This window comes from Erithacus rubecula, assembly GCF_903797595.1.
Source record: "Erithacus rubecula genome assembly, chromosome: 3".
Lineage (NCBI taxonomy): Eukaryota > Metazoa > Chordata > Aves > Passeriformes > Muscicapidae > Erithacus > Erithacus rubecula.
Genome location: NC_136689.1, coordinates 29,834,604 through 29,860,870, shown reverse-complemented (window position 1 = coordinate 29,860,870; position 26,267 = coordinate 29,834,604). Strand labels below are relative to the sequence as shown.

At 38.4% G+C, this 26,267-nt stretch overlaps 1 protein-coding gene across 12 annotated transcripts in view; it reads left to right on the top strand.

Annotated features, from left to right (window-relative positions):
* Window positions 1-26,267, top strand: part of HDAC9 (histone deacetylase 9) — a 452,666-nt gene that overhangs the window by 173,191 nt on the left and 253,208 nt on the right. For 4 of the 12 annotated variants that reach the window (XM_079302269.1, XM_079302266.1, XM_079302273.1 and 1 more), the window contains one exon: window positions 4,302-4,364. The exons of 3 other annotated variants lie outside the window; for them this stretch is intronic. In XM_079302269.1, coding sequence (XP_079158395.1) covers window positions 4,302-4,364 — 63 coding nt within the window. Of the gene's footprint in view, window positions 1-3,694; window positions 4,365-26,267 lie in introns of those variants that run through there. 5 more of the 12 variants (XM_079302271.1, XM_079302268.1, XM_079302267.1 and 2 more) reach the window with 5 other exon arrangements.

The window sequence follows — 26,267 nt, the reverse complement described above, 5'->3', positions numbered from 1 at the left end:
TGTTCTATTCAATAGTTAATTTTTTCTTTCCTTTTTTTTTTTTTTTTTTCTTTTTTTTAATCCCAGTGATTGGATACACAGAAATAGTTAGGAAGTCTTTAGGCTGCAAAGATTAGAACTCAAACCTTCAGTACTGAAATAGGCCAAATTTAATTCTACTCATGCAACCTTAATTTAGCTCCACTTGTTTATGAATTGTTTGACATTGATGCATGTTATTACTCGCAGCCTTTTCACTTGCCAAATGAAAAAGGGGCTGAAAGAAGGTTGAATGGGACCCCTGTAAGACTGCAATGACCTCATTTAAGCAATGACTAGAAACTAGAGAACATCTCTTTTTTTAACCTGTTCAATATTTATGAGATACAATTGAGAAACATGATAAAAAAAAATCTATGCAAATATTAATTTACAAGTAAGAAAACTGCAGAAGTTGAAACCAAATTATTAATAATAATGAAGGCAGTGCTCCAGAATAGCATGAGTGAGAAATTGGATATGCTAAAAACAATCACTGACATACTGTTTGTACTTTGAAAATAAAATGAAATATTAAAAAAAAAAAAAAAAAGAAAAAAATAAAAAAGTAGTAATTATAATTTGCAGAGTTAATAATGCAGTAGAAATCCTAGCTCTTTCTAATTTGGGGGCTTCATTTCTTAGTCTTAATGTTGTAGTAATGTGGTTTCCAGATTTAATTTCCTTGTATTTATTTGTTTTTAACAACTCAGAAGGAAAATAAGAGAAACACATTGTGAAAATGCTATAATGAGATCACAGTGCTACTAACATGCCTTACATTTTCTATAAAGCGGCTGATTGCATTTAGAGTCACCTCAGCAGCACTAAATCATTTCAGCAGTTTACTCTCTCCACCAGTGTCATTAAACTCCTCCAAGTTTAGGAAATGCATTTGAAAAAAGAGAAAAAAAAAATCCCCTCATGTTCCTGTATGAAAATGTCACCTTATAACATCCATAGCTTTAAAAATAAAAACCAGATTTTCTTCAGGCATGAACCCTTTATTCTTCCCCTGTGGGACTGTTAAGGAGCTCTTTAAATTCATGTGATTGTGCAGTTAAACCCTGGGCTGACTCAGCAAAGTGTTTAACTATGTGCTTAAATTCTATTGCAACCAATAGAATTTGAGCATGTGCTTAAATATTATCTTGAAAAGAAATGGATTTACACATGTGTTTTAAACCTAAGCATGTACCAAAGTAGGCTTATACTATGTCAAAGCAAGTCGGAAGAATTCAGGTTGTAAAAACCCTACCTTTGGGGTGACTGACTTCATAAGTAAAATATTTTTATATAGTTTTTATGTATCATCTAAAATGTAAAGCATAATGCTGTAGTTATTGTGGTCTGTGAATTAGTGAACATATGACAATTTATGTGTCTGTCAGTTTAAAATATGTATGTCAGAATTAAGAACACTTGCAGCTAAGTATCGAAATGTACATTTTCTGCTCTTGAATGTAGTTTGCTTTTAGTTAGTTACTGAAGTATTTTAAGTCTTTTAGAGCTGTGAACGCTGTCTTTAAAAATGCAGCTGCATATATAAGAAGTTATAAACACATATGGGTGCCTAATACCAGGATCCCACACTCTCCAGCTTTCCATGTTCTGACCTGTTTTTAACTTATTCCTCCCGTGTTTCCCTGTAATATGAAACTTGATTATTTTGAGGCGCTGAATCACCAAACAGCGTCATGTTCTGTTTGGCTGAAGGGCATAAGCAATTCCACTTTTTTTTCTATTTACTTCTGTCTGTAAAAAGCTTCTTCTGCATTAGAGGAGATTTCTGTTCCTACCGGTGATGCCTCTTGCACTGTGTTAAACTGCCCTGTACAGTGGGAAGGCCACATACTTCCCACAAAACATTTGGGTATTTTTGTTTTCCAGAGAACATGTTTATGATACCAAATGGTCAGCAATTAACAATGCAATGGCAGGTGTTATGCACATCTGGAATCTTGCACTGTAACACCCTACCTGTGACTGTGCTGCCCCTGCCCCTGCCCCTTTGCATGAGCAATGCCTTCTGCAAGGCTTCACTGCTTCCCTGGGAGCATCTTCCCTGGGAACCAGGGGTAAGGGGAGAGCGATGCCAAGGAGAGCAGGGTGACAACAAGTGATGGTGCTAACTTGAGGATTCTGCAGGGAAAACTCCTGCTGCTGCCAGCTGCAGTGGTCTCTCTCTGTCCAGGGGGCAGGTCCTAGCTCTCAGCAGAACCAGGTGCTTTGGCACACGGAAGTAGCAAATGTTTGGGATGACAGGAAAACTTGAGACACATAAACTTCTTAGGTGCCATCAAGTAGCCAAACGTCACAGGAGTGTCACTACTTTGTTACTGTGAATCTTTTATTTAGTAACGCAATTGGGACAAGTATGTTAAAAAATACACTGCCCTCAGCTATGACCCACCACGTAAGTTAAAGAGCATACAGAACATTCTTCGCCAAAAGGCAGAAGAGAGCCCCAAATACTGGGCAAATTCCTGTGTCTTCAGGAGCAAAATATTATGTTGAGAGTTGAGAATGCTGTGGATTTCTAGAAAGCTCCAATACAGCTTCTGTATTGGCTTCTTGATTATGGTGAGCAATTACATCCTAGTGGCCACTGTTGCTCTCCTAGAGCAGGAACATGGGAGCAGACTTATAATTTCGGTGGGAGAGCAGTCAAGCTGCTGTATAATATAGGTAGCAACAGGCTTTGGTCACCTATGTAAGACTCCGAGAAGCAAAGTAGTGTCTGTAACACTGAAATGAAAGTTGTGTGTGTGTAGGTATATTAATCATCAAATGAGATGCAACTTTTGAAATAACAGTCTGAAAAATGAACTTTACATGTGTGAAACTTGCCAAACCACATAGGAGCATGGTGCTGTTGTCTGATACACCGTCAAAAGCTGCTCTGCTGAAACCACATCATCTTGGAGAACTGAAAAAGACGCTGTGTAAATTGCCTAATGCTTCTAAAAATAAGTGCGAGCTACTCAGCCCCGCTCCAAATTTTAGCAAGTCAACCAAAATGCTGCATAGCCGGTAAGCGTGTCTAACAGGCTGTGCCACAACTGGTGACTTACTACACGAATTGCGTGAAGCCTGCTAAATCGGGAAAGGCTGCTTGCAGCGCAGGCAGGGAGCGCGGTCCCGCACGGACACCTGCCCGCCCGGCGCTGCCCGGCCCCGTGGCTGCGGAGATCGCCCCTCCGGCGGGGCTGCTCCTGCAGGGAGCTCGGCTGCCCTGCCAAAGCCAACTGTGGCGTAGCCAGAGAAACGGGCAGCAAAAATAGAACAGCAGGATGGCTGCGCGTGGGCGAGGCACAAACCACATCGCCAGCAAAACCGCCCGGCGTTATTTTAGGACGGATACAGACAGAGGCCGTGGCGTTTTGCTGTCTTTTTACAAAACGCTCCCCGGGGGAGGATGAGGAGGGAGAGGGGCGCAAGGGCCGTCCGTGTCCCGCTCCTGCCTTGCCGTGTTGCCCCCTCCCTGGCGTGTCCCCCCCGGCCCGGGCTGGGCAGGGGAAGGGTTAATGGCGCTCCAGGCCGGGCGGCGCACGGAGGACGGGCGGCGGTTTGAAAGACAGAGACTGGACAGCTGTGTTTGCTGTGGTATTTTTAAACGCATTAATGCAGGCTCCAATCACCCGGCCATGCTTGACCTATTTTTGGCTCAGGCCGGCCATTGTTCTATTTCTGCCGCCGCTGGGCCACGAGGGTGTCAATTCAAATGCAAATGAGTTGTCGCTGCTGCTCCCGCCAACTTCGCCCAGCGCCGGGCCGAGGGACGGCGGGCCGGCAGCGCGGAGGGGCGCGGGGCTAGGCTGGGCTCAGCTCGGCTAAGCCCTCTCGGTCCCTGGAAAGGTGGCTCATTCGGTTTGATGGTTTGTTAGAGGCAGTCCCCCCCCCGCCCCCTACGCCCTGCCAGGAAGCCCAGAGATATTTCTTCATTTCTTCTTCCACCTGCCGCTGGCTGCCCGCTCGCAAGCGCTCCGAGTCGGCAGCGCGCAGCCCCCCGCACGCTCACGGCTCCTTCCTGCGGGCGGGGGCTGCCGGCGCTGGATTTGGGCTTTTCTCCCTCTCCTCACAGATACTTGTGCATATGCTTAAACACTGCTAATTGCCGAAGCATATTATCTTACAACCCTCGCTGGAGGAGGTAGGACCGCAGAGGGTCGTGCCCGAAGCCTGTGTGCAAGTGCAGTGATGAATCTCTTGTGTAGCTGAAGTGCAGACCAGTTGGAATATGCTGCAGACAATTTACGAGAGTGAATCGTGTTTTTCCTCAGATGGGGTTTCTGGACGTGAACAGCTCTTGGCTCAGCAAAGAATGCACAGTATGATCAGCTCAGGTAAGAGACAGCTCCGTGCCTTAGACTTGAGTGGCTGACCTGGAACATACAGCCTGACATGGGAAGAAAACATCCTTCCTTTTAAGAAGTGACTTTATCTTTGTGGGCTTTATCTAAGTTGTTGTTATATAATTTTGATAGTATATTAGATAGCAGCTGCTGCTTGTGCGAGGAGTTTGTCTCCTTTGGTCTGCTGCTTTCCACTCTCCAAAATGCTCTGAACTGAAGTCGAGTTTGGGTTTCCTGGTTTGTTTTGTTGCGTGATTGCAAAATGGGGCTCATGGTACAGGCTTGTTGACAGGAAGAGGTTTCCTCAGACAAACCTTGTCAGGAGGCTGCATTTAGAGCCCCTCATAAGCAATTCTAGTCATATGTCTGTTGTAAACAGCATTTGCTCTTTCTGCAAGTTTCCTTTTCTGTAGTTGGTATATGAAGGGGGTTTAATACCAATCCCTTTCTCTTTTCATGACAGTGCTACTGCTAAAATGTCTTTAAACTCCACGGTTTATTTTGTTCCTTTAAAAATATTTGTGAACTTGGCAATGCTAGTTACATGTAATGAGTCACCGAGATGTGAATTGGATGGGTTATTTCATGAAGGTATTTCAAAGCTGCTCAGAAAGAACTGCATGTTTACTCATGTATTTCCAGCTACCCATGTGTTTTCTAGTTTCTTCCTTAGCTATGTTTGAGACCTGCTACTGAGGATGAATTAATTTGGAAGGGTTGTTGCCATTCAACTTGGATGGGCTTTTAAAAACGTCAATATTTCAGGTTGTCTACTCTTGCCTATTCTCTCCTAAAATCTGTTAATTCCAGTTCACTTTTCATTGGGATGAAACTCTTGTCTATTAAGGCACAGTGTTTTCCAGTTTATAGTTATTTAAACCTAGATTTCTGACTTTGCTTTTCTGACAGTGTTAGTTTTATAAAAGATCCATATGTGGAATGCAGTGTGAATTGTTTGCATTTTAGTCTTAGTTTGTGCCCCCTTTACTGTTTGATTTTTTCCTTTTCCTTTTCATTTTCCTTTTCCTTTTTTCCCCAAACTTGACTGACCTCATTTTTTAATTATGTGTGTAGACGATGGCTCTCTTCACATATGACCTTTTTCAGTACACCTGTTGAGCCTATGTCTGTTTGTTTTTTAAAAACTGTTTATTTTCCTGCTTTGTAGAAAAGGAGCTAAAAAAAAGTTAGACTTGTGTTCCTTTCTTGCATACAATTTTAGATTGTTGATCACCAATTTCAGTTCCTTTGTCAGGGACACAAACCAGGTGAAGGCACGTTTATAAGTACAAACAGCAAAGCTCTAGCAAAGACTGTGAGTAAGAGCAAAACTCTTCCTGCCAAAGTTACAGTTCTTCTGCAAAGCCATCTACAGTGTCAACCTCTTGTTCAAGAATTTTTGCTTTGCTTTATTGCATTTCCTTAGTTTTCCTGAACAGCTCAACAGGTGCCCAGTGCTTTTAAACTGGTTAGAGATAAGGCTGATTGTGTCCTCTACCTCCTGTTTGGCTTTTTTGTTGTTGTTGTTGATTTTTTTTTTAGTACTAAGTCAAATTGAAATTAATGGTTCACAAGTGAAAATTTGGATGGTTTATCTTACTACCCTCTAACTGCCAACTAATATAGTAGCAGTTTTTTCGTCTGAAATTCAAGAAAATGAGGTGATTTACTGTAAGTTTATAGCTCTGCTTGTCTTCATTGGAAATAAGAATAACATGTAACTGTTATTTTTTATCTGATAGTACATTAGGTAAGTCCATATAACATTCACAATTTCCCCTGTAGTGCCAAATAGAGTGGGGGGGGGGGGGTTAGGCTAAAAATAATCCTCACAAAAGCTTTTTCAAGAACATTATCCAGATAAAAGATGTTCATATATATATATATATATATATATATATATATATATATTCTGTGGAACATAAAGTATTCCTCTGTGTTTCAGTTGGCCTTTGAAATACACAATTAAGACTACAAGTAGTGGACATTATACATAGTCTGCAGTTTCAGTCCATGTCACATGAAACCTTAAAGCCTGGTGCTTCTCTTGGTTACCTTCAGCTCCCTCAAGTTCAGCATCTTGCAGGATCAGTTTTGATAACTTTTCATTGTTTCCATTTATGATACATTTAGGGGAATAAAGAAATAGCTAGGGTATATGACAGTATGCACTAGCATTTGTAGAAGTCAGAAACAGTAATTTGAATTTTCCTTTTCACAATGCCCTTATTTTAAAGTTGTCTTTGCTTAAATGTATGTGACTTAGGTTAAAAAATTGCATGTGGTTAAGGAAATTATAGATCCCTGAACTTTTGTGCTTTGCAGCCTTGATGTGCTTGTTCCAAAGACTTCAAGAATAACTTAAAACAGCCAGCAACTGTCAGATTTTCAGGTTTACTGCTATCCAGATACAATGCATATATATTATGCAACAGATTTTGAACTGGGCGGGAGAGATTCCTAAAGAGGACAGGTTCACTGGTCAGTGGATTGGATTTGCAAAACAAAATGTCTAAGAAGTTTCTGACAAGAGCAGGCATAGGAAATACTTCTGTCATGAGAATCAGTTCTCCTGGTATTCCCTCAATTACTGCTTTGCCTGTCTGTCTCCATCCTTGCTTGTAAGTCATACTATGAATGAGATGATCTGGATAGGTACCAATCAAAAGTCTAATTATGAATGGAGCAATCTAGATGGGCGCTGACTCAAGAAGCTGTGTAATTTACAGACACCTACACCTTACTGCAGAGAGCAGTTTCAGCTATCTTGAGAAGACTGAGCTAAATTCTTCCATATGGTACTGTTGCTCAAAAATGCAGCAGCAAGAGCTGTGCATCTTTATTTAAGAAAATGATGTTGATGTATTTTTATTTGATACCATAGTTGTTTTAATTTCTCTTTTACAAATTAAATCTGGGGTCTTAAGGCTCTTATTTAGCTGGAATTATTGTTTATCTATTCTGTCCCTTTTACTTTACACAAAAAGACTCAATTTCCATGTGTGTGCAATGTCACAGTGGATCCTAACATTCAGCTGGCCTCTGATCTTTCTACAGTACAAGTAATATACTGTAAGTCCTTGAAAAAAAAGCATTTGGTGCAGCACAGTCTATGGAAAAAACACTTATTAAAATGCAGTTAATAAATAACTAATGCAGGACTACAGTTCTCAAATAGCTGATAGTTGTGTGAAGGAGAAAGAAGGACCTACCCAATCCTGGTATCTGTGGACTTTAGGAAGTAATGCCAAATTTTGGTGATTTAATATAGAGTGCTGATTTTCAAAGGGCAAGGTTTTTAAGTCTTCTCTACTGGCCATGTCTTGATGTGCAGCTTTGCAGTACCCTGAATTCCACCTTGGTTTTTATTGGATAAGGCATCCTCTGCTTCCTGCCCAAAGCTGCTGTGTTGAAAAATCAAGAGTTCAAGGAGATCGTAGGCTTAAAGCTTGGCTTGTCAATGAGTTGACAGGTGACCTGAGCAAGTTACACAATCCTGCTTATGTCAGCTAATCCTTCTGTGAAACACAGTAAATGATACCTGTCAGGATCAGGAATTCATAGGGCAAAACTACTCTAAAGGGAATATAATGGTTCAGTATCATTAATTTGATTTGCTTCATCTACCTACAGACTTGTAAAATACCTTCAATTTCACAAGTATTGCAAGTGGATGTAGTGGAAGTTTATTCTCTGCACCAGTCAGGAAATATAAGCTAAATGTAAGCTGTGTCACTTGAATATAAATGACAGAATTACTGCTGCACACATCATGCTGTACGTGGACTGACAGGTCCTCATGAGTGACCTTCCCTCAGTAAACCCCACTGTGCACAGTTTGCCTTGTATGTTGTCTCTATCATGTGTCTGCATGACCTTGTGTACATGTTGCTCTACACATGGATTTATATTGCCTTCAGGGAAAGTTCTTTGGTATTTGCTTTACATTTTTTTTTTTTTTTCCCCTGAACAAAACCTGCACCTGCCCAGCTTTTCCTTTGGACAACCTGGAAGTTCATTTTAAGTTTTGCTCTGATACTCCTGAAAAACTTGACATATTTGCATATCTCAATCAGGTAACATAAACTTCTTAAAGTTACCAAATGTTTCATTTAGGGTATCTCAGACAGAACACTTTGGGGAGAGCAGAAAGAATGACAGTAGATGTGCTGAGCTTTGTGGTTCTCTTCAGAGTAATTAAAAAAATTGGGTGTGGAAATTCAGTATAGAGAAGTTCTGGATAACAACCAGATATGAAAATTCAGTATAGAGAAGTTCTGGATAACAAACAGAGTGGCTTTTTCAATGCCTGTTGTAAAGGTGAGACACAAAATAATCTGCTGCTTCATAGTAGTAGCAGAAGTATTTGAATATATAGTTAGGGAAGTGTAAGGCCTTAGCTTTATACAGTTAATACAGTGAGAAGAAATAAGCAACATGGACCTGCAGGTCTTGTAGTTAAAATCTCACTGATTTTGAGTAGAGGCTCTGCCCTGCAATGCATGCTGGACAAAACTTTGGTTATGGATTCAGTTGAACAAAAGCATGCTAAAATTGAATGAAGCTGCTTTTTCTGTTTTGTGTTGTGAGATGACATTGAATACAGAACGATGTTGCCAATTTCATGTTTCTAATGCTGTAACACCTAAGGCTATAACATTGCCTTTTCCTTCTTTTGTTTCTTTTTTAAATTTTTTTTTCATTCCAGTCACAGCTTCTGATGCTATGTGGTTACCTGATGGTTGTGCTTTGTATTAGGAGGTATATTTATAGGTTGTGAGAAAAGCCTGAAATTCAAAGTACAAGACTGACAAAAATAGCAAGTTAGAAAAGCTGGAAAGTAAATAAAAAAACTATGCAAAACATTACTTTAAAACCTCTTCCAGTGCTTTTCAGAGACCATTAAACACTACATTTAGTACAGAGGTTCTCTAGTACTGGTACTAGGACACTAGTTCCCCTCTCTTCAGTGTATTGAACTAGATCTCTATTAGAAAACAGCTTTTTACTTTGGTTGTTTATTGCTTTAGCTGTTTGGCTTTATGACATGTATTGGTTTGCACTGCATTCAAACACACAGTTCCAGCCAGTCTTCCCTTCTATAAAACTATTGCAGAATACATTCAGTTCATTAGGGTTTGCACTCGATATGTGGAACGCTTGTAACTCTTCTACTGCCAGAGCTTTAATCAGACCCATGTTTCTGTGCTGATTGCCCAGCTCCTCTCTTCTGCACTGTCTTTGCAGAGAAACCAAAAGCTGGAAGGCAGGATAGATAGATAGCCTGAAAAAATATGCACATTCATTTCAGATTTTGGTGTAGATGATGGGGAAATTTCAGATGCTGTTGCATTCTAACCTTTCCCAAATACTGCTGTGGGGCTGAGTTTTATGTGTAGGGTATAATACAAAATACCATAGAGAAACCAATCAGCAGATATTGTTGTAAAACACATGAAAATCTAAAATGCCCTGTTCTGTGGATCTCTTTAACAGGCTGACTCCTCTGGGTCAGTTATTCTTAGCCTAGTTATTTTCATCTTATGGCATTACAGGTCTAAGATTAGCCTGTTAGGCGTTATCATGCCATCTGAGTTACCTCCTAATATAACTGTACACCGGAATGATTATTTATAGACAGAGCATTCTGTCATTTTTGCTTTATTTCTGGTAGTTTAAATAAAGAAGAGCAACATTCAAGAAAAACCACAGATTCCTTCCTGCTGCCAAAACAACATGATAACTGCCTGCTGAGGGGCAGGGATATTGTTTAAAATGTATGCTTGCAGCAGATGCAAACACCTTACCTCTCCTAAAACAAGATACCTCAGGGTACCACTGCTGCTGTCTGTTCTGGAGGAGGGAGAGGGGTGTCAGATTGATGCACAGAGCTGAGATGGGGTTGTGGCTGCTGATAAGAACAAGGATAACCAGGTGCTATTTTTAGAGCTCGGCTCTGTCAAGCTCCATGTTCAGTGTGAACATGTCACATATGCACAAAGCTCCTCCAAAATGGACCCATCTAGTTTTGTTACATAAAGGTGATATCTGCTGTACAAGTGGCCTTCTATGTGATTTTCACAAGACATAACAGGAAGCTTCAGCAAGCTGACAATTTTTAGTAAAGTGTTCTTCATGATTGCTGCACAAACATTTCTGCTCAGTAGAAAAACTTTAAACCTAAAGCAGAGTTGTCGCTCAAGAGCACAGTGAGGCACATTCTCTCCTAAGGGATATTTCTGTTTGTATGTGTATAACTAGGAGGAAGCTTTTAGCTTTTAGTGGTGGTTTAGTGAAGAGCAGCAAAAATAGGAAAGGAGCAGATCTTCAGCTGGGTGTCAGTGCAGCCTCTGCCTGCGGTTGTCGCTCAGGAAGCAGGCAGCTGACAAAACAGGGAAATATTAATGGATTATAATTATCTAATGAATTCCATCTCTTTTTGCTTTCTGCTCTAAATACATTTTCTGTCTTTGTGAAGATTCTGTGTGTAGTTGGGGGCACCTGATTTGTTTTACCTTAAAATGCTACTGGTGTAAAAAGGCTTGCAAAATCGGTGGAAGCCTCTCCATGGCTGAATGATACACTGCTGGTTTAACTTCCATTATAAAATAAGCAGTTCTTTTTTTTTTTTTTTTTTTTTTTGGTCAGCCAGGCAGTTCTGTGCATGACTGTAAAGGTACTTTGGCATTTAGTATAATCTGAGCATAGCCAGCACATCTGTTTTATTTGTTTGGCATCTCATGGTTGTAAACTCCTTCCAGCTTGTGGAGTATACAAACATGATGAGCTCCAAGAATTCAAGCCTTTTGCAGTGCTAGGAATGCAGGTTGCTTTATTCTAATGATAACATGTTCTTTCTAGTAATAAGACTGCATATCATCAAAAGGAGACAAGAGAAGTAATGGAATGAATTCTTTGAAAATGCCAAATATATAAATCATGTTTTTACAATCAGAGACTATTGTTCCTCTTTCAGGATCCCTGTGGTTGAAGGTATGCGTGCCACAGGGAGGAACCACAATTATTCAATTTCAGTGAAGTCTGGAATGGAATAATGAGCAGGCTTAATGTTAATTTAATAATTTCCCCCAATTGTTCTGTTCTTAATCCAAGTTTCCTTTTTCTTTCTTGGTGCCCAAGGCCAGCACCTTGTTGGTGCTATGCAGTAACAATATGAGAGGGACCAAGGAAAACAGACTGCTAGTACTTAGTATTACACAGAGACTCTTTTTGGAGTTTTGTACTCATTTAATAAAATGTTGGTTTTTGGCCTTTTTATTTACCTATTCATAACTCCATTTTTTGCAGACACTAAGTTCTCTACATCTGCCTGCTTGATTGCTAGTTGAAAATGTGTATTTTTCCTAAGCCTCGTGAAGTCTTTTTTTACAGACATAAAAATCTAAAACTCCTGGGCTCTTCAAGTTTTTTATATTCTAATTTGAATTTGGCCTTGAAGTTTTGAAGTGCTTGAAAGAATATATGTATTGTAAAATATATGAATATATGTAAAGAAAAATACCTAGATTTTTTGAGATTTTATGCTAACATAAATAGTGATGCAATTATTATGAGGAACAGAATAGTGTTGGAAATAGCAGAAGGATAATCATCGATATACGTATTTATACTCTCTTTATATTAGCATATATTTATATCATGTAGACACATAATGTTAAAAGACCATACAGAAATTTCTAGGATGCTTCAAAAGACTCATTCTGAAAATCCTTGCACAGCAGCTGCTGAAATCTAGTGGGACCTAAATTCAGGAGAGCATTTTACCTTGGTCTCGCAGCTCTCCAGCCTGTGTCATGCATGTGCTCAAAACTGTTCCAGGCTCCAAAGAGACATCCCCTCATTCCCATGCACACATCAGAGAATTTGCATCCTTTTATTTGCTGTCACTGTTTTTCCTACAGGATCCAGTTCAGAAGAAAAAGAAAGTTTTGCTCTATTTTTTCTATTAAGTATTGTCAGTTGTTATCACAGTACTAATTCCATAGGATATAGTAAGTTTTGCTTAGGTTTTTCTCAAGGAGTATGAAAGAAGGACTGGAAGAAGAGAAAGGTTTGAAGAAGTTATGAGAGAATTTTATAAATGGAGTAGTAGGGCAGAAATGAGCTGTACAAGCATTTCCTATGCTAAAATGCTGTTGTGAGGGAGGGTGGGAAAGGCTCTGAAGATGTAAGAGAACTATGTGGGAGGTGGAAACCAGGGGATTTTGAAGCACAGTTCGAACTGTCCATGAACACAGGAAAAATATAGTTGAAAACAGTTAAGAAAGAAATCAACTGAGATGAGAGAAGTTTCTGTCAAAGAAATCTCTAATGCCATCATGAAGAATACATGGGAAAGTATGAATATTTTAGAATCAACAAGAGTTGTTAAAAACAACCCAGGGCTGTGTTACTCTTGTGAAGACACATAAGCTAGTATTCAGGGATTTCTCTTGCCTTTGTAGAGATTCTTTTTCTGTGTTGTTGGTCTGAGAATGAGGTCTGTGAGAGGGAGAGGTATAGGAAAGATTTTGCTTATGCACATACTGCAAATTCTGCTGCATCTCACCATCCTGAACTCCTTCCCTCCAAATGTAGCTCAGCTTTCCTGGAGAATCTGCAGAGCAATCTCAGCAGAGCATTGCCATGAATTTCCATCCCTGTGTCAGCTGCACCATTCCTGTCTTGCCTTTTCTTCTTGACATAGTAGGCAATTTTTGGAGCTCTGTGCTGATTTTTCTGGTTTGTTTGGTTTTTTTTTTTTTTTCTTCTTGTGCCAGCATATACAGGGTGATAATGGGATATCTAGAGAACTTATTAAGAAGAGAAATTACAAATGCCAAAATCAAAGGAACATGGGCAAAGAAATAAAGAAGGAATGCTGATGCCACCGAATTGAGTAATGGTGATACTGTGGATAATTAAGGATACTAATACAGCTATTTTGTTTAGAAAAGATATGGTTAGAAATGTGAATATTTAGAAAAAATAGCCTTGGGTTAAAAATTTTAAACCTTATTTATGAAAGAATGCCTCTCTGTGGTTACTAGTCATGCATATCTACTTGCCACTAGTATGCATTTACAAGGGTGTATATATGTTACCTTCACCAGTCTTACTCTGCCTCTCCTCACTGAAGAAACTCTGGTATGGCTGTATAAAAACCTGCCCAAAATTTTGGGAACTCTGGGTTTAACAAGTTAGTTGAGGTAGGCTTGAATGACTGCCTGAGGCAAAGTGGTTTTCCTTCTGCAGGACTAGAATCCCACCAGAGGGAAATGCATGTTCCATCAACCTTTTCATCCATCTTCCATTCTTCATCTGGGAATACCCAAAGCTGTGGAGCAATACATGTTTGTTCCCAAGACCTCAGAAACCCATTCTTAAGGACCTGTCTTTGTTATTTCTTTTAGGGAATGCTGTTGAAGGTCTGTTCTGGTAGTGGTTAAGAGATCTAGGTGCATGGCTGGGTTTAAAACATTAGCAGCCAAATAGTCTTTAGTGTTGCCCTGCAGAAACACATGAGTGTGGAAATCTGAACAATTCTTTTCTTCCTTTCTTCTGGGCCCTCATTTTTCTGCTGGGCAGTCACATAATTTGTACCAGCATAGGTGGTTGGTACATGTGGCCATTTGGGCTGGTGGAATCAAGAGCTGATCTTAGTTAAAACATGACCCCCAGTATGTGCTGCTTTGTGGGGAAGGAGGGCATCATCCTTGGGGTCAGAGGGGTCATGAGTGGGGAACAGAGGCACAACAATTCCTCCCAGTTTCAGCTGTGGTGTGTAGGGCCCCAAAATACATTAAACTGCTGCCTGGGAAATCTTCTGGAGATTTTACCTTGCTTCTCTCAACATTTCACAGGACAAAGCCTAAAATTTCACACTTAATTAGCACCTTATTAAACTCCAGTGAACTATATAGCACTTTACCATTAAGTATAATTTATGCTAATTCTGTCCCTGTGAAGCTGTCAATAATTTACCTTTAATCATCCACAGGGTGCATTTTATCTGTTAATGTGAAAGCAAAATACCCTAAAAATGTACCTTGTGTTGTATTAAGTAGAGTGTTGTATATCTGTTGGCCTTAGCAACCTGCACCAAAACTGAATGTACTGGAACCAGTGGCTGTCTGCATCTCAAAGCTGTATCAGTACTAGTGCAGTGTCTGTTCCAGGAGGATCTTCATGGCTCTTGCATTTAATTTCTGATCCATTCTTTATATGTTGAGAGAATGTTTAACCAAACATTTTGTAGTCTCTCCTATCCTCTAGTTTTGTAACCTAACTGTGCTTTGGTATGTCCTTAGACATCTGCCTAGGCAATCTGGAAATCAGTAGAATTCAAGTTATGGGAGAAAAGAATTTTCCTTCTTGTGATGCTGTTTCCTAGTTGCTACTTAGGAGCTGTTATTGAATACTTCCCAACGTAAACCAGAACCATAAAGTAACTAACTGACACACTGGCATGTTAGCAAACACAGATCAAAAGGACTGTGCAATTTTCCCAGTTGTTACTGTAAATTTCTTACTGAGTGCAGTTTCAAGTTGAAGGCACAGTTTGAGTCTTGTGGCTGGCACAAGGCTGCACAGACATTTTTTGGATCAGAACCCTTCAAAACAACTGTGCTCTCCACAGTAACAGGCAAAGTAGAAGATGCCAGATCTGAAAGGAGAGAAATTTTTCACTGCTGTTGCTTTGCTATGAAAGTCTGTATGTCTGACCTGGTGTCAGCCACAAACTGTGTCCCCAGTGGGACAGAATGGAGAACTAGAAGCATTAGTTAGTGACAGTTGTATAAGAAATAACATCTTGTGTCCAGCTCTGAGGAGGTGTTTGACTAATTGTCCAAACCCTCAGTAGAGCAAAGAAAGCTCATCTTTCTCTTTAGATAACACATTCAGATGCTTAAACTTGGTGATGATGCTGAATGCAATTATGAAGTCTATCTAAAAGACAGGAGTTACTTTCTGCAGGAGGAAGGCTGTATATATTAATCTTACATTTCTGCACTAAATCTACTTTGTTTTCATATAACCCTTACTTGCACTCCCCAGAAGGCCTGTAGTTATGCAAATAATGCTCATTTATAATACGGTTTTCCTCTTTCAATATAGATGGATGGATGTTTAGGAGGATATAAATAGTATGTGTTTCGTGCAAAAAAAGAGTAGGAGCACAAATGAAAATCAGACTCTTCCTACTTATGGAAGTCTTCCCAAGCTCTTAATCATCTTAAATCCAATTAGTGTTTTCCTGTTTCTGACATGGCTCCCTTTGAGATGGGATAACAGAACTGGAATATTCCCAATGTCAAAACCTCATTGATGAATATGAAAACTTACTTTTATCCTGCTTTCAGCACTTTCCGGTTTTGTATCTTGTTGTACATTGACCACATGTTGTCACTGAGCTGTCTGCAATGACAGCCATCTGTTTTTAAGGTTATATTAAGGTTAATGAAGCACAGTAAGGTATATTCTACTCATTCCTCCCAGTAGAAATTACCGTGCATATGCAAAAAATGGCTGAACTCCTGTATTTTGTTTCCCTATCACAAAGCTTTATTAGGACCTCTGGCATTCCTCAGAGCCTTCCATGAAATATCCTGAAGAGATTTGTTTCATCTGTGGTTTTAACCCAATCAATCTTTTTTCCATTATTCTTCTTTCCAGACCTCTATTAAAATAGCAATTACTGTTGCCTCACTGCACTATCAACCTTTTCCGAAATTCAAAAAGAATATTTATTTCCCTTCTGTTTTTTGTCTTTAAAACAGTTTCTGATCAGCTATAGAGTTCTTGCTACTCCACATAAAGTTACAGAACAGGACACAAATTCCGGTGAGACACCTTGTGAAGGACATTTTGCAAGTCCAGATAAGTCTGTGCACCAGATCCTTCCATGGTACCAAGTGTCACAGCCCAAATAAAATCCAGACCCTTTTCAACTCACCTTTGAAAGAATTTTTTATGTATTTCAAAGGATGCATGCAATTAGAATTTAAAGCTCATAACTTCATCTTAAAAAATCAGTTTGCATCAAACTTGATTTGTTCCCTAAACGTCTATAAGATTAAAACAAATCAAGTTTAAACAAAAAATTGGCTGAGTTGTGGCTGTTAATGGGGGATATGGTTTCTTAGAGAACATATGGAGAAAGAATATCTCTTTTCCCTTTTTCTTTTAAAATTACATACATGGCTCTCATTTGGTTAGAATAATTTTTGCTAAGACAAAACATTAGAAATTTTAAATTCAAAATAACTTGTTTTAAAAGTATTGGGACATTAAAGCAGTTACAGTAGTTTATACTTTTCAATCTTGACTCGTGTGTTCACAATTATTTCAGTATAAACAGATCATATTTTAAATGAACCTTTTTTTTTTGTTTCCCCACTCATTTGCAATCCTGTCTAGCTGTGGTCCAAAAGAGTTTAAAATTAAAAGAAAATATAAAGATTACAAATCTGATATAAATACTAGAGGATAAAACATATGAAAAGGGATTAAGGGAGCGATATTTATAGCCTATAACGGAGAGCTCAAGGGACATAGGCACTCGCTATAAATAACTTCAAGGTAACAATATAAATGAAGGAAGGGAATTATTTGTTCTCAAAAGATGGTAAAGCATGGAATAGTAGCCTGAAGCAAAGAAAAGAATAGTTTAGATGTTAGAACTTTTTTGTCTCAGTAAGAGCTATGGAGAGCAGAGACATAAATAACTAAGGTAGGAGGCTGAAGCAGTTTCTAAAGCACCAACTGCAGTTATTTGGCTACAGATTAAAATTACTCGTAGAGGAGTTGTGTTGCAAAATTCACAGGGCTAGACTTAGTGATGCAAGTGTTTTTTTCTATTTTCTTACCTGTTACATTTTATAATGCTCATATTTCATGGCATGTGTTAATTTCTCATGAAGACTATATAGATAGAACATTCCTTCCGTCCAAGATTATTGAGCATCTTTAACCAGATTAAGGATAAAAAATGTTATTAAATTATAACCTCATTTATTAGTTGAATTTAAAGCCATATTGTTTTCATCGAAGTTGTGGAATTTCCTGTTGTAATTTATTCTGGACTGAAGGAAGAAATCCTCAGTTCCTAGATGAGATGGTGGCTGAATACTGTAACCTAAAGTTGCTGGGTAGGTAAAACAGCTTCTGTGAATTGCACCTGATGATGTTGGAACTCTGGGCATTTGCTGGGCGCTGCTGACTTCCCTAGCATGAAATGGCTTATGTAGGTGGGGTGCTGGCATGTTCAAAGTGAGCTCTGATACATGACAGAATTAAGAAGGAGACATGGCACCAACCCCAGCACGAATTGGGGTGTTGTAATATCCCACTGCCTACAGCTGTAGACCTCTCAAAACAATATGGTTCTAGTCTAGGTCATCACTTTGACATGTTTTTCTTGGTTCCTTCTTTATTCATTTTGTCTGAGGGGCTTCTTAATGCTGGACATTTTATTTTTCAGTTTAAAAGTTTTGGATGAGATTGTTTCAGAGTAAGCCAGCTAAAAGAAGTCATATCACACCTGTCACCCAGAGCAATGCAGGAGACTTGAAAGACTGCAGCTCTTTCAAGCTGGTGTCAAATATGCTTGAGAGTGTGTGAGTGAGAGAGAGGGAGAAATCAGTTGAGTAAAGAAGAACTACACAGGTATGTTTGGACCTCTGCAAATGACATCTCTCTTTCTTGGTCTAACTTACTATGGCTTTTATATGTCATGAGAACAGTACAAAAAACCAAAGTGTTTCTTTGTTAAATTAATATAACAGCTGTTTTAATCTCTGCTTGTCTAACCTGTAATCCACTAGAAAATAATAGTTTCGAAGGACTTACAGTTTAAATTGTTATGTGCAATATCCATACAAAATATTGTCCAAGTTAATATTGGTCAAGTAATATAGATGTGTTTGGCATGCATAGCTTCAGTAAGTATTGCAAGAAGAGGAATGTAATGTCAACTCATTCCTGCCCAAGATGTCATACTCAATAGCCTTATACTCTTGCATTGTTAGCACTACTAGACCTTCCCACTGCTGTTAAATCAGGCTGGGTCTCTTTCTTGAATTACAGGCTTTTAGGCACACCTGAAACTGAGTTTTTAAACTATTATTGGAATGGATTCAGTGTATAATAGCTCAGAACATGTCCCTTAAATTTCTCAGGCATTCAGTCAACATTTAGCTCTTTTCCTGTCTTTCCCTCTTAGCTGTAAATTTTTGCAGTTTTGATAAATCTGTCTTAATAAGGTAATAAATAATATTATTTAATATCGATAATAGAGAAAATAAAAGAAGATCCTGTGTAGTAGAGGACAGCATTTGATTTTATACCTTCCATCTCTTTTTGTCATCCCTTTTTGGCCATGCTCCAACCCATGTTCTCTCTTGGCCAGATGACAATGCTGGAAGAATAACTTCTCACTCAGAGGCCACCCTTTGAAATCTGGTGTGTCCCACCTGAAAGGGGGCTCTGGAGCTACAGTGCTGCTAGGAACACCTGTGCTCTTCCTGGATTTGAGACATGTTTTTAAGAGAATGCTTGTTGTATCTTGTAAATCAGTGGTAAAATCAGTGATAAAATCTCCTGTCACCTCTGCAGAGGTCACCAGCTACCTCTGGAGCAATTTGCCTTTGGATTGTACATGCCAGTGTCTGAATATTGACAGTTGTCTGGTTATTAATAATTTCACTTAGATGAAACAAATGTGCTTTGGGAAAGATCCAGCTTTTCTAAGAGATTAGACCTCTAGGAAATTAGAGATCTGGTTTAATTTACAAAAACTTCAGTATAGAGTTGTATGTTTGCGGTCTGTATAAAATACTGTATTTCTTAGGTTTTCTTTTTTCACATGACTTGTCATGATCTTTTCCTCTTTCACCTTTAAGTCTGTTTTTCTTTGTAGGGAGGTTGTAGCTCATGTGCTGTAAAAGGTATTTCTCATGGTTTTCTCTTCAAGATGACCAGTATAGTTGACAGCAGAGCTGCCTGTTATCTCTGCTTGAACTTCCCTGAATTGCATTGCTTTATTCTGTCAGAAAAACTCAGTAGTGTTGGGACATGATGACAGCTGCACAATGGTCCTTGTACAAACAAATCTTCTCCCATCATGAAGGAAGTAAGGTGAAAGTGTTTATATATCTGTCTGACTTGGGATTCTTTGGCCTGAAGAATGTCTTATGTTTGTAGGATTTATGTTAGTTATGAGGCCCCTATGCATTAAAAGAATTTTGTGCCCTGTTGAAAACTGGACTGGACTAAATTAAATTAAGAAAATATTACTCTTAATTTCCCAAGATTATTAAAATAATACTTGCATGTTTACTTTTATTTTTTAGATGAAAGAAAAAAGCAAACAATCTGCAGCCCATCGGATTTCCAATGAGTGAAAATGGCACTTAAATGAAAGGCCTAGTTATTTGGCGTAGATAGTGTCACATTTCAGTATTTAATGTTTGTTATGTTTTGAATGCACTGTCCATAAATACTTTAATATATTATTCTGCCAGGAGGCATCTGTCTTACGTTGTAAAAGTCCTAATCACTTTATTTATTTAATCTTCTTGATTGACAGTATCCTAGTTTCCGACTGACTTTTTCAAAGTTAAATAAAATTAAGTCAACTTTTTTCTTAAATTTGATTTATATTGTCATTTTCCCTTTCTCAATTCATGCAAAGCTATGAATTTAATCACAAGACCTTTGGAAATCTTAGATTCTGTCTTAGCATGGTGAAACGTTTTTTGAGGGGAAAAATCACCAAATGAGAAAAAAACAAAGAAAAGAAAATGGACAAAATTATTTGCATCTTGCCTATGCAGATTTTGGCATTAATTCAAATTACTTGGATAATGTGTCCCAAAATGCAAAGAGCACTCAGTTATACTGGTAACAGTCACTTTCTCACAGTGTTCCTTAGGGCATGTTTGTTTGCTTGATAAAATGTATGGAAAAACTGTCTGTCTAGTAGATTGGTGCAGCTTCCTGTCCACTTTGTGTTTTGACTTTTATTAGACTAAATAATGCAAAAATGTCAATTACTTATTCACCATTACATGAATAAATATCCAACTTGTCCAAAATCTAAATGTTTGTTACTATTCCAAAATTAATGATCTTAATTTATATTTGATGCCAGCTGGTAAAGTCTGGAATTAAATTGCCATTTTCTTTCAGTTGCTTGTCTTTATATATGGAAAAATATTCAGAAAAAGTTACTCTCTGATTTGAAGTTTCATTTGCTTATACGTGGGCCAAAAGCAAATGTTATGCATCTGTGAAGGCTTACATACTTTCATGAACTTGAAAAGGGAAGCATGAAATTAAGTATTATTCTTACTTAGTATAGAAAGAACAAAATCACATGCTGATGTTCCTCAGTCTTTCAGGAAATATTTTATCTTTAGAATGGAGGCCCCAGGGCTGCCATGCACAGCTGAGCCTGAGGCCTCTGCAAAAATATATATTCTTGTGCATTTTTTCCTGGCACCTGTGCCTACACTGCCCTCGCTGTTGTTGCTTGAGAAGTGAGGAAGTGATAGAGGCAGCAAGGCTTTGCTGAGCTCCCTCCTGCTGAAGCTGCTTGGCTCTAAGAGCAGAGAAAGAAAGGAAAGCCATTGTCCCAGTTTCACCACTGCAGTGGGATCACTGGCAGGAGCCCCAGGACACCCAGGGGTCATTGTAGGGGGAGGGAAGGAGCTGATTCAGCTTCATAAGTCTGAAAATAAGTCCTTGATAAGTAAAGCTATGAATAAAATAATGTGTTATGACTGTTTAGTACTGTAAGTTAAACAGAAAGCTGCTGAATCTTCAGCTTCTGATCCAAGAATGCAGATTCCTTATGTTTAAACCTCTGATACTTAGAGACCCATACCTTTTTTCACCAATATGAAATGGTGTGTATTATACTTGGACCTCACCCCATAAATCTGTTATAGAGAAGACCTTTTTCTGACAGATTTTGGAAGTGTCAGATCAAGAAAAATTTCCTTGTTAAAGATCTAGGTGAAATTAAAAGACCACGTAATCATTTTTTAATGATTACTTTTTAAGAATTATTGCAATGGCTATGACAAAATGATCAAATCTTACACTTCAGCTGTCATAATAAATGTCACTAGATCTTCAACTTAGCACATTGAAAATTTTTGTGTGGCTGTAAGTATTAAAGACTTCAAATAAATAAGGATTTTATTCAGTTGCATTGGTAACTTGGATGTTCATCATCATCTTAAACTTGATTGTAGCCTTTGAAAGTGCTTTTTAAAACCTATATTCCTTAAAGCAGAGGCAAATTTTTTTAGGAACTACCTTAGGTAGGAGTGGGAATGAACTCATGCTCACAAAGAACTTGGTGAAATTATTTTGGTGTTATGAAATGACAGGACTCACAAGTTTGTATGAGGCTTGTCATCACTGGAACTGTATTACCCAAGCTTTTCAAGAGGCGAGGGAAAATGCATTATGGGATAGCAAGATGAAATTATTATCAAGTCCTAGAAGTTACATGCTATCTTTTATTTTTAACCATCTGTTAGTATGAACTAGTAAATCTTTTTCATTGCTGGTAACTCTTTCATTCTTACTGTTCAGCTATATTTTTCCTTTGTATTCATGCCCATTTTATATTTTATAAATATAAATATTATATTCCATTTTAGACCAGAATGGATTAGAATCCTCATTGTAGTGGTGGTCAAAAAATAAAAGGCTTTTAAACCAGTGTATCTTTGAGATTTTCAGACTACTTTGAGGTGCTACCAACATTTATAGTTTAGAAGGAAATAGCAGTAAATATTTGTGAAACTTGTGATGGTGCTATCCAACTGTCTGCTAAAATGTGGCTTCTTTTTTTTTTTCCTCTCCTGTTATTTTTGGCTGAAACTTTTCAACCATTTTTGAGAAAGGAGCTAGACAAAAATAAACTATTCTGTCCTTGAAAAGTTCTACCTGCCTTATTCTAGAACATGAAACTCTGATGCTCTGGTGCTTTACATCAGGAACTTGGCATGTGATACTTGTGGCTGAAAGTTGAATTTTCATTTCCACTGTGCATGTCTATTTTTGCTGGCCAAATTTAAATTGCTGATAAAGTTTTACTTTATGTTAAGGTCTTCTGTCTTCAATTAGCATGTTGTGCTCTTGTCCTTTTTATTGATCTTGATTTTCAAATCAGAGCAGCCAAAACAGCCCTGGTGCAGTTCCAGGTGCCCCAAGCAAAGGCAGGATCTTGTTGTATCCCTCAGCGTGTCTTGCAGACCCCTCCACCTCCTTCACCAAGCATGGTAACAAAAAAGGGGAAAAAAAAAAGATGGGGGGAAAAAAAAAGGGAAACTGGATAGGGAGGAACTGACTGATCAGCCAAGGAGGCTGTGGCTGGTTGAGGACCACTGGGAAGATGGAACAGGTTGGGAAGGATGGGGCTGGATGAAAGGTGGGAAGGATGGGAACCAGGGGCAGCTTGGATGGAAATCACAAGGAGTGAATAAAGGACCTGAGAAAGGACAAAGTGCAAGAAGTCAGCAGGATTAGGAGCTGTGTAATCTCATCACATTTTCATCTTAAATCTATGGCCAAAGTGGATGAAAGGCGAAAATGTTTCCACAAGCCTGGCTACAGGCATTATTAACTTCATGCTGTTTGTACCCTGCTCAAGATGCTAAGTTTATTATTTTCTTCCTGAACCCTCTTTATAGAACTTTTGTAAATATTACTATATTCACACAACACCTTTTGTGAAACATAAGGGGTTATTATTGCTGCATTATGGATAGGAACTGAAGCCAACATTTCAAATACTGAATATCTGTGAATTCATGGTACCCTCATTAAAAAGATAAGGGCTTGAGGTTTCAGCATGCTAACTTTATATAGAGCTGCTATTTAAGGAAGGGTTTGGGGGCTTAATTTTTAGTATGACTAAAGTATCAAATATATAAATACTTCATTCATTTATTCATCTTTAAAATCAGAGTATTTTTGTGAGGTAAAAGATTTTTTATCTTTATGAAGAGAGAAGTGAGCTTCACTATAGGCAGGGTATAATTACCTGAACCCTCTGTCTGTCTTTGAGAAAGTGTTATATATGATTTCTCAGAGTCATAACATTTTCTTCCAAAATATCAGTCCTTTGGATTTTGCTAAAGCCAGTTTAGCTAAAAATTGCTGAGAGCAAGCGACAGATACAAAGCAAGTTGATACTATAATATTTCTGAGAAATACTGTCAGTTCTTGTGAACTATCTTTAGTGCTAGTTCTTTGTTTCCAGTGGCTTTTCTCCAACATTCAAGCTGTTGTTTTGCTGACTCACTGTTACAATTTCAGAAATATCCTGGATACAAATAGCATCACTCTGTATTCATTCTCATGTTCTCCTTTGTTTTAGATTATCTTTGGATAAATTATTGAAATGTCTGTGGATTCTTTGCCTTTGAATCCATAATTATCTGGCAATAGAAGTGAAAACACCTAAAAAGAATCTTCAAGCTTAGGAAGCTTGCAAAATTTGAACCTTGGGATATGTCAGAGCTAAGCCACTTTTGCAGATAGGTGTGATTCACGCACTTGTTCCAGTGAGCTCCTGGAGCTTAAAGAAAGGAGGGAAAGCATTAACTATGATGTGAAGTTTGTGGAACACTGTGCACTTTGATTACAGTGACCACAGGCTTATCCCAAACCTGTTACCTCAGGATAACAACACCTGTCCTTCCAGTGTTTTTTGGGGTGACTACCAAATTTCTGATTCATTCTGCAGGAACACAGGAATTAGAAAATTCTAATCTCTCAGTGGCATTTCTTGGTAGCTTCCTAAAATTGCAACAAAAATGAAAAACAGCAGCTTAAGTATAATATCTATCAGTCATCAGCTGATAGCAGCCTGGACAGAGCTGTAATGAACAGGGTGATGCTGAATTGTGTGATTGAGGAAGGGAGGAAAGGAGAAGGAGGGAGCTGTAATATTTCTCCTGTGAGTCTTTGAGTCTTTGGTGAAAATTTCCAAACAGTCATGAGGAAATGATTTGCTGTCAGCCTCTCCCCAGTTAATGAGCTCAGTTTTCAATGTAAGTCTGACTGTGTTTGTAACCGTAAGCAGCTTCATGTTGCTCATAGTCAAAAGAACACAGAAAGGTTCACTATATATGCAGTTCTGATAGGTCAAGATTTTTTTTTTCTGCATTACAAAGATGTAAATACTGTTTATACATCTTAAAATTCCTAATCTTCCTCTGGTGCTCAGCAGTCATTTTTACAGTAAGGCAGAACAGAAGAACTTGGAGTGCTTCAGTGCTCCTCCAGAACACGCCAAGCTGGCACTTGTCTGTCCCCTCTCCCTGGATGCTGTGGAAAGATCAGGCTTTCTTGCAGCCAAAGCACTTAGTCTGGCAGGTATAAATGATAAGGTGTTGAGGAGGGATAAGGATAAAGAGATTTTGCTTAGCTAGTTTTTGTTGGGGTTTTTTCCTTTTTTTTTTTTTTTTTTTTTTTTTTTTTTTTTTATCTTCTCTGTCTCCTTAGTTTCATGCAGAACATTGAAGCTTTGAGCTTTTGAGCTTACCTGGAGCCAGGAATGTGGTTTTTTTTAATGGGTGTGAGTGGAAGCTCAGTGAAATGTTCCTTTCTAGTGATGCTCATGTCAGGGCTAACAAAATGCATTTGCTTTACAGCCACAGGTGCTCTGTTGCAGTCACTGTTCAAAGCTTCTTTGCTTACTGAATTAAAATCAGCTGTGCAATGAAGTTACTGGATTAAATTCACCTCTCTAAATTCTCCGATCACCTACTGAAATCATTAACCAAATGTAATGAAATTAAGGTCTCTGATTAGCCAAGTATATATTTTGCTGTTATGTAGAAGAGCCTTGACTCACTCTTTCACTTACTCATCCTTGAAATGTTTGCATTGGCACAAGGATTCCTGTAATGGGAGTGACATAAGAGTGACTATTCTATATAATAAGCACAGAATCAATATAATATATAATTATTCATCTAATTTAAGCACACAAATAAGCTATTTTATAGCCCATATACTAAATTTTCTCCCTGATATTTGGACTGGAAGGATGCTTCATAGCTTTACAGGTCAGCTTCATTTGTGGACCATGCTACTCTTTCAGAGTAAAACAATCAGACTGACAAATCCTTGTCATAAACTGCAGTTAGAATCATTCCTGACTTGGGGAATGCATTAATATATCCCACAATTTTAGAATTTTGTTTTTGAGTTCCTATTTTTGTAATTTTAAAGGAATTATTTCAGCAGTCATCACCAATTTGAATTCATGATGTAAACTACAGTCATGATGCCTTGTGATAATTACAGCTTCTGAGCTGCAAAGGAAAGTTAAGAGACATGGAGAGAAAGAAGCTGTATTTTGTTCTTTCCCTTCCTTTCACATTCAGGTAACTACCCACTGGGGTGTAATCTAGTTACTAGTTTTTAAAACTTTAGCAATATGCAAGTATTTATTAATAGTAATGATAATATTAATAACCACAGTAGTGATAGTAATAGCAGCAATAATAGATTTGGACTGTGCTGCTCCTCCCAATGGTAATAAACCACAGGTACAAAATGTAGAAAGAGAGGCAAGATGATGTTTGGGTGGATTCTAACTGGGAAGAGCAGTTGGAACTCACAAGCAGTTCTGTTAGCATCAGTTCTTTTTGTGTACTTCATGGTACACAGTACAGAATGGAAAGTCAGTGTGAAAGACATTAAAGGTTAAGAGAGAAAATGAGGTGGGAGACAGTCTTTAGTGGGGAAAAATGAGAAAGTGAGAGCGGAAAGAAAGGAACATTACAAAAAATAGTGTGTAGGTGGAGGTAACTGATTGATACTGGGAGCAATCTCAATCCCTTTTAGAGGAGGATGAGAAGA